Raw genomic sequence first — 20,346 nt, 5'->3', positions numbered from 1 at the left:
GGTACACGTGGCAAACTATAGTGAAAGACTCATTTAATGTTATTGCTCATGTACACACAAGATATTTAATGTTATTGCTCATGTACACATAAGATATGATGGAGTTTATAATAGGAAAAAAAAAACAAGCAAAATTGGAATCCAAATTAGCACAATTCATTGTTTTTTTTTAAGGAAAAAAGTTAGAATTCAATGGTATGTTTGATTTACGTATAATTAGCCTTAACCGATATTTCCATAACCGAAATGAATTGTGATAAATAATTTAAAAATTATTAAAATTATTCATGTCATTTGTAAATATTCTTCCAATATTACATTGACATGTGTCAATGTCAATTTTTTAAGCCAATCATATTACAACGATTTGATGTTATTATGTCATATTTTTTTATTTTCACATTGCTTCCAATAATATTTTATTTATGCAATTAACCTATATATACCAATATTTTATTTTTATTTTTTAATGAAAATGATATGATTGATTACATCATTTATTTCTTTAAAAAAATACTATTTTGAATGAAAATATTATTTACTTTTGACCAAAAATGCTATCAAAGAAATCCAATTAATCGCCTCACTCATTGTCATTGATAGAAAGCAATCCAAAAATGCTAAAGAAACTTCTCTCACAATTTTCTTTGACAGCACGATAAATTGCACGTTTTCAATTCTTAATGGTAAGAAATGCATTAATGTATCGATATTCAGGATCAGACATTTATTGAATCAAATATTCATTCATTTATCATATGAGAAATTAAGGGTGTAATTGATGTTATTTGTTTGATTTTTTTTGCTATAAGTATAGCTTCTAACTTTCAACATTTTCACACCATTTCAAAATTCATTCTTAATTTTTTTCGACTTTTCTCAAAATCTCAAATCCCTCTTTTGTTTATTCAAACTTCGTCATGGGTTTGTCATTTCATATTTCCTGCTTCCACATTTTTCAGTTGTTTGATGATGACAAAGCGGAGTTGGTTCAACCATGTTGTTTCACTCATTTCTTGAATACTACGTGAATATAAAAGATTGATATTGGCTCCAACATTACCTGTAAATTATGAAAAATGAAGTGCTGTATCAGATCTCTCTATAACTTTTTATTCTTCACATTTGAGAGTTTTTTTTTTTTGGTATCAATGATCCCATTAGAAATATATTTTGGTTACTAGGTAGAGAGAATTTCTTTTTAGTGTATCATTTTCTTTTGTCCTTTTTTTAGTGTTACAATTTTTGTGGAGTAATGTTATTAGAACATCCAAAAATCTATATATTATCTGACACTGTCTACAAATGTATAAATATGTAGTTTCAGAGAACATAATTGTCATTTTATTTTTACTATTTTATGTATATGGATGGTTTAATTTTCTCACCTATCAAATATAGTTGATCTGTATTTGTACGGAATTTTTTTATGTGAAACATTTTATTTTCTGCTTTGATTTCATTGAGATCTCTAATGATATTCTTCATCGATGATATAAACGTTTTCTTTTACTCAATGTTTGTTTGGTATAACATAAAAAAATACATTTTTTAAAGACAATCAGACCAATTTCAAATTACCACAAAAACTCTAAGTTTGTTCCACTAAATTTACAAAATTGTAAGTCTTCCCAACATCCTGAAAACCTACAAAATTGGGCCGCTTATGAAAAAAATTCTGTTAAATTTACAATTAGATATCATTATCCCCATTTTCTTTATCATTTTTTCAGACATACAATACCTAGAAAAGGAATAAAATATACTAACATTTACTCTAATGATTATTATTTTTTAATTTAGTTTGAAGGAAGAAAACACATTTACTTTCTCAGGGTTTCATTGGAGAGCATGTGTCTACGTTTTACGAATTCAAGATTTTCAACATCAACAATATAATTTTTAGTCTTTTTCAAAAACAAAAAAAACAACATAAGTTTTAGTCAAGTCAATGTTTTGTATTTGATATAGAATCAAGATGTTAGAGTTTAGATACCTTAGGTTAATTTTTAATGAATTGATATGTCCAAAAGTTAATCTCAATAAATTGATTTAGCTTTTATCTATATTTAGTTTATGAATATTTGTCTTGCACAATGGGTATATTACACATGAAATCTTATTTGATGAAACTTAATTGATGCTTTTAAACACATCTCGGTACATGTTAAACATCACCCCAAAGATTGCATACAATTGGTTCACATCATCTGAGTTGGACAAACCTTTTCTAATAAGAAGACATCTTAACTTCATCATGTTTTACTATGATTGCTTTTCACTTATCATAATTTCTTCAATAGAATGTATCGAAACCTTCAATCAACCATTAAACAAAAATCATGCGTTTGTTTTTTATTTCTTTTGACCGGATAAAACATAATCCTTAGTGTCATTTTATCTTAGTTAATTGACAATCAATATATGACTTTTTCTACTTGAATTTCTCGATGAGATAGTTACTATTAAATAATTTTTTTTTTTTTGGGGGGAGGGGGGGGGGGGGGGGGGGGGGCTATTAAATAATATTGTTAATTTTGTTATCTACCGTTTATTATAAATAATTTCCATTTGCAAGCAATTCCACGCACCATTTAAATCAAAAATTGTACTTTTTTTTAATCTTTTGTCTCAATGTCATGTCTTTTTTTTTTTGTCTTTCTAAATTTCACGTATTTGGTATTTTTAACTAGGAAAAATGAATTATATTAACACAAAAATATCAAGTATTTGTATAATATTAACACAAAAATATCAAGTATTTGTATAATTAATAATTTAATAATTGTCTAGAAGTCATAGCTCAACTGGCAAATGCCGAAATTGCAAGACCGGGCGTCATGACCCTGGTTCGAACCCGGGTCCTCACAGTTGTGTGTGAGTTTATTTTCAGTGGATTACCATTTCATCTAAGGCATCTATATGATTCTCGAATATTAGTTTTTTCCTTTTTATTAAGGATAATAATGATAAGCAATTTAAGAGTAATTAATGTCACTTAAATTAAAATGGTTTTATAAAGGTTAAAATGTGTCATGTAATTATTTAGAATGAAAAATGTCTTGATCGATGGATCAGACCGAAAAAGAAAAAAATGATAGTGTTAGTTATAGACCCTAATTAAAGGAAACAACTAAACCAAAAAAATATGGAAACAAATAAATATTGGATTATATTATAACAAATAAATCGGAGACATTTAAAATTCAAATAGTTCATTTTTATATCCGTATAAAAAAACTGAATTATTTTAATCTTTTAACATTTTCTATTAATGTTTTATATTCAATTCTTTTAAGAGAATATTTAATTTACAAAAAAAGTTTTTGACAAGTTTTAAAAAAAAAAATTGTCATTAAATTTTGAAATTATATATTTTTATAACGAAAATAATTAAATTTTATGTGTCATTTTAATTGGTTTGATTCTATAAATATTATACTTTGTCGTTTAATAGGTCGGACAAAAAAATAAAACGTTCTTTAAATAAGATCCTTAATTGTAACCTTTAATTAAACGAAATAAAAAATATGAAATTATATTTCAAAGAAAAAATGATGTGCAGTTGAAATTTAAATAATTGAGGTTACTTAGAAAAAACTGTTTCTAAATAAACTAAAAACAAAAATATTTTAAGTTTTTTATTATTGTTTGACATCCATTTTTTAAAAAGGAATACCTCATGTACTTTGAAAAATTATCGCTAAATTTAAAAAAAAATATCATTAAATTTCGAATACTTCAATTTGAATAATTTAATATTTTTCATTTTTTTTTTGTGATTTTTTTCATGTTATTAAGTATAATCATAATAAAATAAATTAAGAGTCATTAATGTGGCCATTTAAATTAAAATGATTCTATTAAATGTCTCATTTATTGGGTGAGATGAAAAAAAATGTTGTTTAAATGATACCATTATATGATATCATGGTTTGAATCACTATTTTTGCTATTAATACTAATAATAACATTCCTAATCAAGGTTGGCTCGGCTAATAATGAGTTGACTCAACCTCAAGGGCGCGGAGTCAATCCCCACTATTAGCTTGAGTATCTCTTTGATAGGGAGTAACTTTGTAGGTGATCATTGAGTCATGAGACATATCTTGATTACAATAAGAAAAACAATTTTTTTTTTAAATTGTAAATTGTAGATTATGATAGTAGTCTAACTCACCTAAAAAAATTACAATAAGAAAAACAATTTTTTTTTTTAAATTGTAAATTGTAGATTATGATAGTAGTCTTTGAAAATCCTCAATTTATTTTATGAAAAATTAAGGATGTGTTTGTTTCAAGCCAAGAAATTACATATCTTGAATGGACATTCATACCCATGTTTGGTAAAAATTTAGATTTCCTGGAATATTTTAGAAATTAATTATTTAAAAAAATAAAAATGGAAATAAATATTAATGGTAGTGAGAATTTATAGCAAGCTGAGTTTTATTACCATGGAAATTTTAGATTCCCATCCTTTAAGCATGAGAATAACAATAGAAGAAAAGATGTGTAAATAACATTCCAGAGAATATAATATGCATGGGAACAAATTATCAAAACTTAAAACAAACATGAGAATGTAACATTTCTAATCTCACATTCCTCGGAATCATATTACAAATCTTGAAATAAACACACCCTAAAATCTCTTTGACATATTCTAAAGGAACTTTTTTTAAAAAAGAAATAATAATAACAAACGCAATTTAAAAGGAGAATTGAATGATATCCAAAATTAAATTTTAGCAATATCTCAATGATTTTGTCAATTTCAATTTTACGAATTTTCAACAATTTTTTTATACAATTTATTTAGGGGTCCCTCACAAACATGGAGAGATAGGGTGCTTCTATAGCCATCCTTCTCTACAAGCACCTTATTTATTTGCTCCACAACGGGGGTGCTTATTTATTATGGTGTTAAATAGGTGAAACACCCACATTGTGGATAGTCTTTTAGATAAAAGAGCACTCACAAATATATTTATGTTTACTTATCTCCAAGGATTATAGCTGAGTTCGAAACTCAGAATCTCGAAATTCAAAGTTTGTCCTTCTACTGGAAAATCACAATGAACAAGAAAATGAATTTTTATTTCAAATTAATAATGACAAATCTCTCAACTTGATTTTTTACTAAAAGAGTTTTTTTGGTTTAATTGTTCATGCTAATTGGGATTGCTCGGTCAAATATATTATCCAAAAGTTGTTGATAATTTTGTGGATTTTTCGAAGGAGTTGAAAACCTTAAGTCATCAGGTGTATTGGTCATCTAACTTATATGTAATATCTACTTTATCATCCAATATAGAACTTTAACTCACACTTGACACATTGACATCTCTCCGTTAAGTTTGAGACTCTTTGCGTCTGGGATATAGAGTCATAATAAAATAAAGTTAGACGGATGCATGACATGTTAAAAAAGGTGGGTTGATGGTGGCTCTATACAAAGAGTTTTTATCCCTTTCTTTCATGATAAATAAAGGATTAAGCAAATGAAATCCAAAATCGAAGAAAATAGTTCATCATAATGTTAGGACTTTCGCGGGAGCGTAAACTGGGTTGGATAATCACATTAGACTAAGAGCAACTGCTCAAATGAGATTAACATCACATCTTCGTCCAAATCTTAAAGGCATTGGATTTATGGGTCATCTCACTTATATGTTTGTCATTATATTCTCTTGCATCAAATCTGAAACTTTAACTCCTATAACGCATGTCAACATCTCTCTCTTGAAGTGTGAGACTATCCGCATTTGTGATTTGGTAACAAAGCCAAATAAAATTAGATGATGACATATCATGGTAAAAATGGTGAGTTGGTGGTGATTTAATGGAGGGAGGTTTATGTTCCTTTCTTTCATGAGAAGTTACGAAATAAATTAGAAAAAGAGTGTGCTTTTAGGGGAGCGTATAAGGAATAGAGTGAATTGTCGATAATTTTACTGGTTCGATTAATGAGATGGACATTTTTTAGTAATTATTAACCAAAATATTAGACTAACTAAAAAAGCGCCACATTATTTTAAAATTTCTAATAAGTTAACCAAAATATTAAACTAACTAAAAAAGCGCCACATTATTTTAAAATTTCTAATAAGTATTCATTTTGTAAAATCAACAATACACATATGCTTTTTTTCATTGTCAAATTTCACAAAGAATAAAAGTGAAGGAGTTAGAAGTAGTTGAGGTTGAATAACAAAAAAAATATATAGCATGAAAGAGAATGACATCCAATAACTAAAGTTTAAGATTAAAAATAAATAAACAATTGACAACTGAAAACTAACAAAATATATTATCATATTGTTGGGATTTTCGGATGAGTCTTCACCGGGTTGGATGATCGTATTACGTCAGTAACAACCATACAAGTGAGATTGACACCACATCTTTACATAAAACCTTAAGACACTATGTATTTCGGTCATCTCACTTATATGTTGTTCAAAATCTACTCTCTGATCCAATATATAACGTTAACTCACATTTGACACATTAACATATCCTAATCAATTGTGTGACTATCTACGTCCATAATTATGTAACGTAGTCAAATAAGGTCAAAAATAGGTGCAACATGTTCAAAAAGGTTGATTGGTGGTGATTTCATGAAGGGTAGTTTATATTCCTTTCATCTATGAGAATAGAGAAAGGAAACTAGATAGAAAAATAAAACAAATATGAAGAAGAAGAAAATTGAACATGGGAGAAACATTAAGGTGAAAAATATGTAGTGTGTGTTTTGTCCGTGAGAGTATAAAAAAATAGATTGAATTATCGGTAATTATATAGTAATGATGAAGGAGTTGAAGATTTTTGGGTAATTAATACCAAAAAAAGTCGACTTAATTAAAAAAATGTTGTATCATTTTAAAATGTCTAATAAACATGTATTTTGTCAATTCATCACAACACATGTACATTTTCCATTGTCACACCCCATCATATATCATATGCGAAGGAGTTTGAAAAAATAGAATTTGAATATAAAAATAGAATGAAAGTGAATGACATCCAAAAACAAAGTTTTACGGTAAAAAATGGTTAATTAAGTAAACGTTCCTTATAATATTAAGATTTTTTTTCAGTCCCTTGAAAAAAAATTGTATATCTGGATTTTTTTGCAAAACATGAAGGTCTTGGATTTTTTCCAAGAGCGGGGGATACTTTCTCCCACACTGGACGAAGTTAAGCACGTAAACGAATTCCTTCTATCATTGGTTTCAGAAGACGAAAAAGAATATATCAGTTCTGATTCAGTTTGCAAATCAGACGAGAATAATGAGGTACAAAGTGTTTATCTCTTGAGACGTCAGTTTTTCTATTATTTGATAGAGCAACTCCAATATTCTCATACTCAGTTTAATTTTATTTATAATGTCAGTATTCTTCTGATCTTTCTCATTTTTGCTAATGTAAGCCGTACCCTTTCACTGACCATATTATCAACTATATGTTCTGCTTCATTTTTTTATAAATCTGCTATATCTCTGATTCTCCGTCTTTTTTTTTTCTTTGTTCTTTGGAGTGCCTATGTCTATGTGCATGCACAAGACAGTTTTGTAGTCCCTTTTTCAAGCCTTTTCTGTGGTGCTTTGTTGTTGTTTGTTGTTACATGATTGAATAATTACAAATTCGTGTTGGATGTTAAGATGAATCAAGCGTATGCACGATATTAACTTGGTATATATAAGGGTATCCACTATTAAAATAATGGAATTTGAAAGAAACTATATATATTGTAACACCCACGGCTGACGAGAGCAAGGGAGTGATCGCCGGTGCACAAGGCACGACAATGAGCGGTGAAGTGAATAAAATAGTCACAAGAAAGGGGGGGTTTGAATTGTGACCCTTTAAAAATTATCCTGCAACTTAAAAATTAATTCTCAAGTGGAAACTTGGAATAGTTAAGTTAATAGCAGACTTCAGAACGTTTTGATGTCTGAGTGCAAAACCAGTTTAAAGCAGACTTCAGAATGTTCTGATGTCTGAGTGCAAAAACAGTTTAACAAAGTAAATGTGTTTGTGTGTGTTTGTGTTTGCAGTAAGTAAAGAGTATAGGGAAGAGAGAATCAACACACAGAAGTTTATAGTGGTTCACCCAATGTGGGTTAGTCTACTCCTCACAATCTTGTGAGAATTTCCACTATGATGCTTGAGATAACCTCTCAATTCCTGCACCTTACAATCTGTGTTCTCCTGAACACTTACAACTCTGTATTCTCTAAGCCTCAGCAGGCTTGCACCTTGTTGCTAAGTTACCCACTTAGACTTTTACAACCTTTGCTCAAACTAACACTTTAGTACCCCTAAAGCTAGATGAGACTTTTTCTTCTTGCTAAGTTACCCACTTAGACTTTTACACCTTTTGCCCAAACTAACACTTTAGTACCCCTAAAGCTAGATGAGACTTTACAAGATGTTTGGAGGTTGAATGTTTGAGGAACCAAACAAACAAGAAGAAAGAAGAAGAAGTTATCTTGGAGATAACAGAGAGTATTGATTTGCACTAAGTAATGAAAGCCTTAGTCATTGATCAATTTCAGTTTGCAAAAGCTTCAAACAAAATCAAGTTGTTTTCTTGTATGCTTTGCAATTTGTGTGGAGTTTGAATGGTTGAGAATCAAACAGAGGAGGGGGAAGAGAAGTTATCTTTGCAAGAGATAACAAAGAGTATTGATTTGCACTAAGTAAATGAAAGCCTTAGCCATTGATCAATTTCTGTTGCAAGAGCTTTTAAACAATCTTCAAGTTGTTTTTGAATGCTTCTGGCAAGGTGCAAGTTTTGCTGAGCATTTGATCTGTATTTATAGAGTCTTTGGGCTCAAATAGCCGTTGTAGGGTGTCCAATGGTGTTATGCCACGTGTCCTGGGCCCCACAAGCTTTTACTTGAAAATCTGGGTGAACATTCTGACCATCAGAATGTTGTTGCGTTCCCAGGATGAACATCAGAATGTTGCTGTGTTCTTCATCAGAATGTTGGAAATTCATGATGTTCTTCATCTGGGTTCATCATGGATGAATGTTGGATGAATTTCTGGGCTTGCCCATCACGTGATGTGAGATTTGTTTGAGTTTTATCCTCCAAAAAGTAGCTTCTCCATATGCTTCAAAAGTTGCTGGAAAAGTAGGATAAAGTGAACCAAATCTGTCTTGGACTTTGTGCAGGAAAGAGAGGATAGTGGTCTGCAGCTTCAGGCCCATGCTTCTAGGAGATTTGCTTGATTTTGTTCAGAGTACAAGTTATCTCTGATGCAAGATCTCCTTTTGCTACCTTTTTCTTCTTTTTACCAACTACACTGTTCATGGCTGGAAGCATGTGCAGGAGTGAACATTCTGACCATCAGAATGTTCCATCTGTTTCACTTAGGATGATTTGTAAGACTTGTATCTGGTGTAATCAATCCTAATAGTGAAAACAAAACTGAAGTGCAGTGAATGCAACATCTAGGATTAAATTCTCATTGGAATAATCCTAGTACTTTAATGTTCATAGTCTTAGATGAACATTAAAGACCTTTTTGACATAGTTCCTTGTTCATGCCTTTGTTGTTGATAGATCCATGCAGATGTACTTTTCTGGACCTTTTATTCATGTCAAGTGTGCTTGCATGTTCTTCACGTTCTTGATGAATCTGGGTTTGCTTATGAACAACCTTCTGGACTATCATCAGAACGTTCTGATCAACTTTCTGATCAACATTCTTAACTAACTTTCTGAACTTCAGAGTTAGTTCATGAATTCAAATGTACTTTGATTTCTTGTATCTTGGTATGATTTAAACTTTGTTTGTGTCTTGGTTAATCACTCAAGAATGCACAAATACCAAGAACTATCAAAGTCCATTAATCCTTTGATCACCATAGATGCCTTCATTGCTTGATCCATGCAAATGTACTTTTCTGGACATATATCCATGTCGCATGTGCCTTGCATAACCTGGATCAATGTTCTTGAGATTCTTGGCTTGTTAAGAACAACCTTCTGATCTCTGCTTGAACATTCTGATCTTCGAGCAACATTCTGATCTAACTTTCTGACCTCAGTGTTAGATCTTGAATTCAAATGTCCTTTGATTTCTTTATTCTTGGTATGATTTAAACCTTGTTCCTGTCTTAGTAAAACACTCAAGAGCACAAGTTAAATACCAAGGAATTAATCAAAGTCCATTAATTCTTTAATCATATTGGTTTATTATCTTTAAAATTAATTAGGGATTTTGTCTCAACAATCTCCCCCTTTTTGAAGATGATAAACCTATGATTTAGGATTAAGGATTTTGATTATATATATGAAGAATAACAGAGCTTGAAAATTTATTTTAATGCTCCCCCTCATTTTTATAATCCATTATGTAGAGTTTTTAAGAACTTTAAAAAGCTCCACCTCAATTTCATAATTCATTGCATAAAATAAAAATATGCAGATTTGAACCAAACTCAATATCATTCATTAATGTAAAGCATGAAGTACAATTACATGAATATATGGTTCAAAAACAAAAAGAAATTCAAAGCATGTGATCAAACAAAAGGTGAAGTTTCTAAACTCCAATAACTATTGATCACTAGACCTACTTAGGGCCTAAAACTAAGAAAAAACTTGAGACCTTAAATCCTAAAGCTTCTCCCCCTTTAGTCATCTGCAAAAAGGATAGGGAGGAATGACATAGAAAGATTCAGGGAGAAGAGTCCCCAGAATCAGAGGATGGTTCTTCATCAAAGATGGATTGTCAGCAAAGGTTGGTCCAGGAATGGCCAAACCAGGAGCATGGACTTTGACAGTCCAATCAGCCAATACACAAACAATTTTGTGAGTCTTAGTAGAGACCCTGAGTGCCCTAGAGGCTAGCTTCTCAGCCCTTGAAGGCTTAGAGGAAGGAGCAGGTGGAGCAGCACCAGAAGCTTCAGCCTTCTCTTTGTTGGCAGTCACAAAGGTATTGAGGGATTCAAAAAGAGCAGCTATGTTAGGAAGCTTGCTTGTAGTGGTGGTTTTCATTGGTGGTGGTGGTGGAGTGTATGAGGGAATGGTGTTTGGAGTGGGAAGATTAGAGACCAAAAAGTTGCTTGCACCAGCAACAGACCCCATAGTAGAAGAAGAGAGGTTAACATTCTGAGCTGTCTGAGCCATACGTTGAACTTCTTTAGATGGTAAAGATCCAGAGGCCAAAGGCATTGGATCTGCTGACATAGCAGGCTCATTAGAAGCATTTTGATCAATATGTTGATCAGCAAAGAGTTGATTTAACTCAGCACCTTGAACATTCTGATCAACTGTTTGTGCTTCTTCAGCAGTTGGAGCAACTTCCACAAAGGGACAATTTTCATCAACTTGAATGGGTTTAGCAACTTGCACATTCTGAACTCCTGGTTCAGCAGCAGAGATTTCAACCTTCTGAGCTGCAGATACTTCAACATTCTGAGCTGCAGAGACTTCAACATTCTGAGCTTCAGGAATTACAACTTCCTGAGCCACAGTTGATTCCTGACCATCTTGAAATACTTCATTGTTGAAGTCAGTATTGACATCTTCAAGGTTAAGGTCAAACCCAGTTGAGAACTCCATTTGTTCAACTTGAACATCTCCCTCAATTGACATGTTTGAAGCTAAGATCTCAGCCACTTCCTGAGTATCTTCATCTACATTCTGAGTTTCTTTCTCAGTATTTTCTTCAACTCTTTGATTTGGATCAACAGAGTTTTCATCAGCAGCCTGAGGTATACCTTCATGAGCCTCAGTAGCTTGCTTAACATTCTCAACTTCCCTTTGAAGAGATGCATCATTATCCTTCTGAGCATCATCTTCAGTTAGTGACTCTTCAAGCAAAGTTTTGAACTGAGAGCTTCCTTCTTCAACAATCTCCCTTGCAAGCTTGGAGACTTCAGAAAACATTTCCAATTCTGGTGGAGAGGAAGGTTTGATTTCTTCATTCTTAGGAGATTCATCTCTGATTTCCTCTACCTTTCTCTTCTTTCTGGTTTTTGGAACATTCTTATTAGAAGTCTTCTTGGCTGACCCAGAAGTTCCAGAAGTTGTGAAGGATGGCATGTTTGAGGTGGTGATGCGAAGTTGACCTAAAGTCTTTGATGTGAACTTCATGAAGTCAAGCTTACGTTTTTCTCCTTCAAGAGGTACATTTGCTTTCTGAAAGATGCGGGTTAGGTGCATTCCATAGGGTAACCCAGCAACTGTTTGTTTGTAGGCCAAACAGGAATCAATCATATGTTGAATGATGATGAAGCAAAGGTTCAGCTTGGTTTTGTTCATGAGGTGGTAGATGATGCATATGTCCATATCAGAGACAACATCAAAAGATCCACACTTGGGTACTAGGGTATGTCTAACCATGTTGTGAAGGATTTTTGGGACATCCTCTAGATTTGTGGAGTTAAAGGTGTGATTTTCTTTGGTGTACTTGACTATGAGTTGATTACGGTTAACTCTAACATAATTGTACCATGAACAAGAAAACAGCTTATTACCTTCATTTGGGATTTTCAAGGCTTCAGAGAGAGAGTCTTGAGTTACAGTGATCTGAATACCCTTGACAGATGAGATGAGAAAGTTCTCATTTTCATTCATCTTCTGCTTCACAGTCAAGTTGGTGTAGAACTCTCTAACCAGATCTTCATATGTGTGTTCTTGCAAAGATACAAAGTTTGTCCATCCTTGTGGATCAGTGAACTCCTTCAGATTCCACCCCTTTGTTTCCAAAGTCCCAAACTCAAAGTATTTTGTTCTGCTCATTGGTCTGAGAGCAATCTTCTCTGCTCTTTGAGCCCTTATCACTGCAGCAACCTTGGCAATATCCTTTCCTTTGCCATGCTGTTTAGAAGAAGCTTCATCTTCATCAGCCTCTACATCTTTTTCATCTACTTTTGCAGCATTTTCACCATCATGCTGAGATGAAGGTTTTTCCTCTGAAGGAGAAGCAACTTTCTTTTCCTTCTTATAGGTTTTTCTTGCAGCCTTAACCATTTCAATGAGAGTTTGTTCAGAGTCATCTTCTACTTTCTCTTCATCTTCCTCTTCAGGGACTTCCATTTCTTCTTCAGGATCTTCTTCAATTTTCTCTTCAGAATCTTCTACCTTTTCATCATCACTTGAATCTGTCTTCTTCTCTTCATCAGAGACTAGATTCACATGAGAGACCTTTGGTTCCTTTGAGGATTTCTTCATCCTAGTTGATCGTCTGGTAGGAATGGGTCTAGGTTTGGTGATGAGTTTCTTAGAGGATTTTGATTGGGAAGATTTGGGTGGATCACAAGCAGGGATAATCACATCTGGAAGAACAGTGTGCAAAGGAGTTTCACTCAAAGGTTGTTGATCAGAGGATTGACCAGCAGCGGTGTTTGGTGGTGGTGATTGAGAACGTTCCACTTGATTTGTTTCATCATCAGAGAACTTTGAAGTGGTTTTGGTTCTGGCCATGTTTCTTCGAAAAAATGAAGAACAGAGTGATTTGAAATTTTGGAAATGAGAAGAAAGAAGTTTGGATTTGAAGTAGATGTGAAATAATCAGAGTTGTTACTGATTATATAGACCAAACGTGAAAAGTGAAAAGAAAGAAGGAAGAAAAAGTAGCAGTTACATTGGGAAGGAGGAAAAGTTGGAACGGACATGAGAGAGAGAAGAAAGTAGCCGTTTTGAAAAGTGAAAGGGGATTGGTTGATTTGATAGTTAAGGTTTTACATGGTGGTTAAACCTTAAATATAACTCCTTATAACCAAGCATTAAATGGTTAATATTATAGAAGGATTTCTGGAGAAAATCAACACAAAATCTCACGCATGAGATTTCTGATCCAGATTTCAGGTTTTGAACATTTTGACCTTTATGAACATTCTGACCTGATGAACATTCTGAACTCAGGAACATTCTGAACTCTGGAACATTCTGATGAATGTCCAGATTGAGATAGATCTATCTGATTTGCATCAGATGACATCAAGGGGTTTAGTCTAAGGCCCTTAGTGATATGTAATCAATCTTTATTGGGATTTTTCATGATTAATAATTTTTCTTTACGAAAATTGAATCTATCCTCAGCAAGGGATTTTGTGAAAAAGTCAGCTAGTTGATTTTCAGTATCAACAAAGCTTAATGCAATATTCTTTTCCTGATCATGGTCTTTAATGAAATAATGTTTTATTTCAATATGTTTAGACCTAGAATGTTGAATAGGATTCTTACACTTGCATTATCACAAAAAATAGGAACACTTGTGTACCTTAGTGAGTAATTCTCCAAATGATTTCTTACCCACAAAATTTGAGAGCAACAGCTAGCTGCAGATGCATATTCAGCTTCAGCAATGGTGTTTTGCTTTCTGAAAGAACATCCAATCAATGCTTGTCCTCAGAGTTGACAGGAGCCACTTGTATTCTTCCTCTCAAATTAGCATCACTACAAGATCAAAACAAGAACCTTTTCTATACCAAAGGCCAAGATCAGTAGTACCTACTAGATTTCTAAAAATCCTTTTAACTGGAGTTAAATGAGATTCTTTTGCACATGTTTGAAATCTAGCACATATTGATATGCCATTGATGTTTACAACACCATCTTTATCTTTAACTTTTGCATTTAAAGTAAGATAATTATTTAACAATGTTTAAAGCAAACTTTCATGCTCAAAGCAAGCCCAACACATTTTTAACAACAAATTATGCAAACCTTAGAGCAATTTTTATAACAAGATCATGCATAACATCAAAGTGAAGATCAAGTATAATGCTTGAAGAATGGTATTTTCATAAACCATATTGAAATCAAGTGAGTATCTTCACATTTCAGATTATTCTGAAGTTTGATAAATTAAGACATTTTTTATGTTTTAATTCAATGAACAATCATGATTCAACATTTATGATCAAACATAAATCTTCCTATCAATTATTTCTCAACAATGATGATTTAGTTTGCAACTCAGATAGAAATGTATCAGAATCATTTATTTCAAATGTGAAAAGATAAGTATTTACAAATTGATGTAACACATTTAAAGCATAAGATATCATGTAATGATTTTAAACATCAATTATGACTTGTGCAGTTGTAAATGAGTATCATATCATCATGAAAGGAGTATGAACAAAGTATGAAACAATTATTGCATTTAAGTTTAAACATTTGATATAAGCACATATTAAACATGCATTTAATCATCATATTTATTATAGTGCAAATAAATGTGTACCTTATAGGATGATGTTCCTTACTTTGAGATTCAATGAAGAGAGCATGCTTCTCATTATTTGAAATACTTTCTCATTTGGATGGAGAACTCCAAGCATCAATAAAGATGTCCTTCTGAAGCAGTTTGATCATCAGTAGCCTTCTCTTCTTCTTAGTGTTTCCAACTTTCTGATCTGACTGTCTTTTAACATATCCAGATGTTTTAGACATATGATCAACAAATGAAATGCTTTGTTCATGAAGAATGTTTCCTTGAACATTCTGAACTTGAGTTGAAGGAGTTGTTCCATCATTTTTCATCTGAGAGTCCTCAAAGACACTTGCATTGAGGTTTGAGCTGAATTCCTCTATATTCAGATCAAAACCAGCTTGATTTCCAGCTAGCTCATCCTCATCAGATTCCTTTGGTAGTGTTTTTACTAAGCATGTGTGTGGCTAGAGCTTTAGCAACATCATGCATATCTTGATCCTTTAATGACACAGGATCATTTCCCATATCAGATTCTAGAACAATTTCTTGTTCATCAATCTTGGGTTCACACATGATGTTTGTAACATCACTTCAGATTTGAAATTGTTTCAGCAGTAGAAGATTTAAAGGATTCTTCTCCAATAAAGGCTTCTAGCTTTGTTAGCTTTCTGAGGTATTTTTCAGAAGCTTTTTCAATTTCATTAACTTTCTGAAGTTGTTATGCATGGACTTCATCAATTTTCTGAGTTCCTTCTTGCATCAACTTTTCTGAATTCATGTTTCAGTAGTTGCATCAGCTTCCCAAACCTTATTGGTTGCAATCTCAATATTTGAGGTATTGCTTCAGCTTGCTGACTTTCATTCTCAGCAACATCAATTTCCTTTTGAAGTTCTTCAACATTCTTAGCTTTATCAACTTTCTGAACAGCTTCCTTAGCACTGTTTGCAACTTCTTGGAAGGTTTCTTCAGGGATGTCTTGCTTGAAAACAGAGGGATGCACTTTGAAACTTTCAATTTTTTTTTTGGATTGAGTAGCTTCAGCATTAGGATCATTTTCCTGAACATTCTGATCTGCAGACACCTGAACATTCTGATCTTCAGTTTCAGATGTTTCTTGAACATTCTGAACTGTTTTTCCCATCATCTTGAAACACATAAGTCTGAGTTTTAGATCATCTGTGTTGTGATCAAAACTAGTTACAAATTCCATTTGCTTGTCTTCTAGTGATTGAGCATTTTCTCCACATATAATCTTGGAAGCAAATATTCCTGCATCACAGATTGACAAAGCTTTTGGTACCCATATTACTTTGGGTCCTTGAAGGTTAGTGTTTCTCTTTTTGAGAGATTCTTTCTTATGACTACATTCTGATTTAAGATAATCAGATTTGTTGTAATAAGAACATCATGTTTTACCAATCTCAACCTTTTGAGACCAATCTAATTTAGGATAAAAATGTCTTTTTGAAATGATTGAATTCTTTTTCAAAATGATCATTTTTATTTACCTTCTCACTTTTGTTAGTGATAGGTTATGAAACCTAAACCAGCCTTTTTTTTTTAAAGGTCTTAACAGACTTTATAAAGTTGAATATGTCCTTTTTCAAAATTTTACTTCCTTTTTAGAAATATCATTTTGTTTCAAAAATTCAGACTTTTCTAAGTCTTACAAATTTTTGCATATTGAGGATCTTATGTTTCTCAAATATTTTAAAATGCATGAGTCACATTTTCTTTCTTTATACAAGAAAAGTTTTTATTTCAAAAGTTCATACTTTTAAGATAAAATGCATGAGTCATATGAGATATTTTTAAACACTTTATATAAAAGATAAGGATTAGAATTTCTTACCTCTTCACTTCTGGTGTTTGTCTTTACTCATGTGCTGACTTCTTCTTTTTCTTCAAGATCATCTCTGGTTGCCATATTTGCATCTTCTTCTTCAGAGAGCATTCAGTTTTGAAGTATCCCACATTGTTGCATATGTGATATGCACTTTGATTTGCAGGCTTTGACATCACTTCTTTCTGGATCTTTTCCTCATACACTGTCAAGTGCTCAAACCATAGAGGCAGGCTCTGATGCCAATTGAAGTGAATAAAATAGTTACAAGAAAGGGGGGCTTTGAATTGTGACCCTTTAAAAATTATCCTGCAACTTAAAAATTAATTCTCAAGTGGAAACTTGGAATAGTTAAGTTAATAGCAGACTTCAGAACGTTCTGATGTCTGAGTGCAAAACCAGTTTAAAGCAGACTTCAGAATGTTCTGATGTCTGAGTGCAAAAACAGTTTAACAAAGTAAATGTGTTTGTGTGTGTTTGTGTTTGCAGTAAGTAAAGAGTATAGGGAAGAGAGAATCAACACACAGAAGTTTATAGTGGTTCACCCAATGTGGGTTAGTCCACTCCTCACAATCTTGTGAGAATTTCCACTATGATGCTTGAGATAACCTCTCAATTCCTGCACCTTACAATCTGTGTTCTCCTGAACACTTACAACTCTGTATTCTCTAAGCCTCAGCAGGCTTGCACCTTGTTGCTAAGTTACCCACTTAGACTTTTACAACCTTTGCTCAAACTAACACTTTAGTACCCCTAAAGCTAGATGAGACTTTTTCTTCTTGCTAAGTTACCCACTTAGACTTTTACACCTTTTGCCCAAACTAACACTTTAGTACCCCTAAAGCTAGATGAGACTTTACAAGATGTTTGGAGGTTGAATGTTTGAGGAACCAAACAGACAAGAAGAAAGAAGAAGTTATCTTGGAGATAACAGAGAGTATTGATTTGCACTAAGTAATGAAAGCCTTAGTCATTGATCAATTTCAGTTTGCAAAAGCTTCAAACAAAATCAAGTTGTTTTCTTGTATGCTTTGCAATTTGTGTGGAGTTTGAATGGTTGAGAATCAAACAGAGGAGGGGGAAGAGAAGTTATCTTTGCAAGAGATAACAAAGAGTATTGATTTGCACTAAGTAAATGAAAGCCTTAGCCATTGATCAATTTCTGTTGCAAGAGCTTTTAAACAATCTTCAAGTTGTTTTTGAATGCTTCTGGCAAGGTGCAAGTTTTGCTGAGCCTTTGATCTGTATTTATAGAGTCTTTGGGCTCAAATAGCCGTTGTAGGGTGTCCAATGGTGTTATGCCACGTGTCCTGGGCCCCACAAGCTTTTACTTGAAAATCTGGGTGAACATTCTGACCATCAGAATGTTGTTGCGTTCCCAGGATGAACATCAGAATGTTGCTGTGTTCTTCATCAGAATGTTGGAAATTCATGATGTTCTTCATCTGGGTTCATCATGGATGAATGTTGGATGAATTTCTGGGCTTGCCCAGCACGTGATGTGAGATTTGTTTGAGTTTTATCCTCCAAAAAGTAGCTTCTCCATATGCTTCAAAAGTTGCTGGAAAAGTAGGATAAAGTGAACCAAATCTGTCTTGGACTTTGTGCAGGAAAGAGAGGATAGTGGTCTGCAGCTTCAGGCCCATGCTTCTAGGAGATTTGCTTGATTTTGTTCAGAGTACAAGTTATCTCTGATGCAAGATCTCCTTTTGCTACCTTTTTCTTCTTTTTACCAACTACACTGTTCATGGCTGGAAGCATGTGCAGGAGTGAACATTCTGACCATCAGAATGTTCCATCTGTTTCACTTAGGATGATTTGTAAGACTTGTATCTGGTGTAATCAATCCTAATAGTGAAAATAAAACTGAAGTGCAGTGAATGCAACATCTAGGATTAAATTCTCATTGGAATAATCCTAATGTTCATAGTCTTAGATGAACATTAAAGACCTTTTTGACATAGTTCCTTGTTCATGCCTTTGTTGTTGATAGATCCATGCAGATGTACTTTTCTGGACCTTTTATTCATGTCAAGTGTGCTTGCATGTTCTTCACATTCTTGATGAATCTGGGTTTGCTTATGAACAACCTTCTGGACTATCATCAGAACGTTCTGATCAACTTTCTGATCAACATTCTGAACTAACTTTCTGAACTTCAGAGTTAGTTCATGAATTCAAATGTACTTTGATTTCTTGTATCTTGGTATGATTTAAACTTTGTTTGTGTCTTGGTTAATCACTCAAGAATGCACAAATACCAAGAACTATCAAAGTCCATTAATCCTTTGATCACCATAGATGCCTTCATTGCTTGATCCATGCAAATGTACTTTTCTGGACATATATCCATGTCGCATGTGCCTTGCATAACCTGGATCAATGTTCTTGAGATTCTTGGCTTGTTAAGAACAACCTTCTGATCTCTGCTTGAACATTCTGATCTTCGAGCAACATTCTGATCTAACTTTCTGACCTCAGTGTTAGATCTTGAATTCAAATGTCCTTTGATTTCTTTATTCTTGGTATGATTTAAACCTTGTTCCTGTCTTAGTAAAACACTCAAGAGCACAAGTTAAATACCAAGGAATTAATCAAAGTCCATTAATTCTTTAATCATATTGGTTTATTATCTTTAAAATTAATTAGGGATTTTGTCTCAACAAGCGGCTCCCGACAGTTCATAGAGGAACCAAATCACATCGGAATGAGAGGGATCCTGAGACCGTGTAGGTATGAGACTACATGGTTGAAGGAAGGTTTATAAGAATTGTTAGGTACTACCTATATCAACATGATGCATCTTCTTTTCGGTAGCTCAATCCATAAGAACTCCACAGTTAAGTGTGCTTGACTTGGAGTAGTCTTTGGATGGGTGACCTACCGGGAAGTTTCCCGGTAAGCGTGCGAGTGAGGACAAAACACGCTGAAAAAGACTCGTGTTGGTTTGTAGGGTCAGTCGGCAATGCTTAAAGTCGTATGGGATGTTATATATATGGCCATCTGGTAGAGACGATTCGTTGGGTAGGGACAATTAATTGTATATGCAGTGGTAGGCCTCGAGACTTCAACACCCTCAGTTATATGTAGAACATAAAAAAAAAAAAGGACTCATGTCTCCGTGATTAATTTTAGTCATCCGTGTAAAATATTCCGACATTAAATACTAATATTTCGACGTTACATCCGTTAAATCATTCATGTTTAACGATACGAAAATTCAAATAACTATATATGCGTTGATATTTGTATATAATATGCAATCGAAAATACGATAACGATGCGTTCTATTAATATATTGTGTATAAAA

The 20,346-nt window shown here is 33.0% G+C and overlaps 1 protein-coding gene and 1 pseudogene across 1 annotated transcript; both read right to left on the bottom strand.

Moving 5' to 3' along the window:
- Positions 1-10,661: 10,661 nt before the first annotated feature.
- Positions 10,662-13,454, bottom strand: LOC146906527 (uncharacterized). The gene has a single exon (XM_085728864.1). The coding sequence runs from the start codon at positions 13,452-13,454 to the stop codon at positions 10,662-10,664; it is 2,793 nt and encodes a 930-aa protein (XP_085584990.1).
- A 553-nt stretch (positions 13,455-14,007) lies between these two features.
- Positions 14,008-19,389, bottom strand: LOC146906526 (uncharacterized; annotated as a pseudogene).
- Positions 19,390-20,346: the final 957 nt, after the last annotated feature.

Source organism: Medicago sativa, chromosome 7 (assembly GCF_051527215.1).
Source record: "Medicago sativa cultivar Bolivia chromosome 7, Bolivia_mono, whole genome shotgun sequence".
In the NCBI taxonomy this organism is placed as follows: domain Eukaryota; kingdom Viridiplantae; phylum Streptophyta; class Magnoliopsida; order Fabales; family Fabaceae; genus Medicago; species Medicago sativa.
The sequence above is the reverse complement of the archived record's forward strand: the minus strand, read 5'-3'. Positions and strand labels throughout refer to the sequence as shown.

What these genes read in the sequence shown, in the direction of transcription:
- LOC146906527 (XM_085728864.1), bottom strand. Translation starts at nt 13,454, where the DNA reads ATGGCCAGAACCAAAACCACTTCAAAGTTCTCTGATGATGAAACAAAT.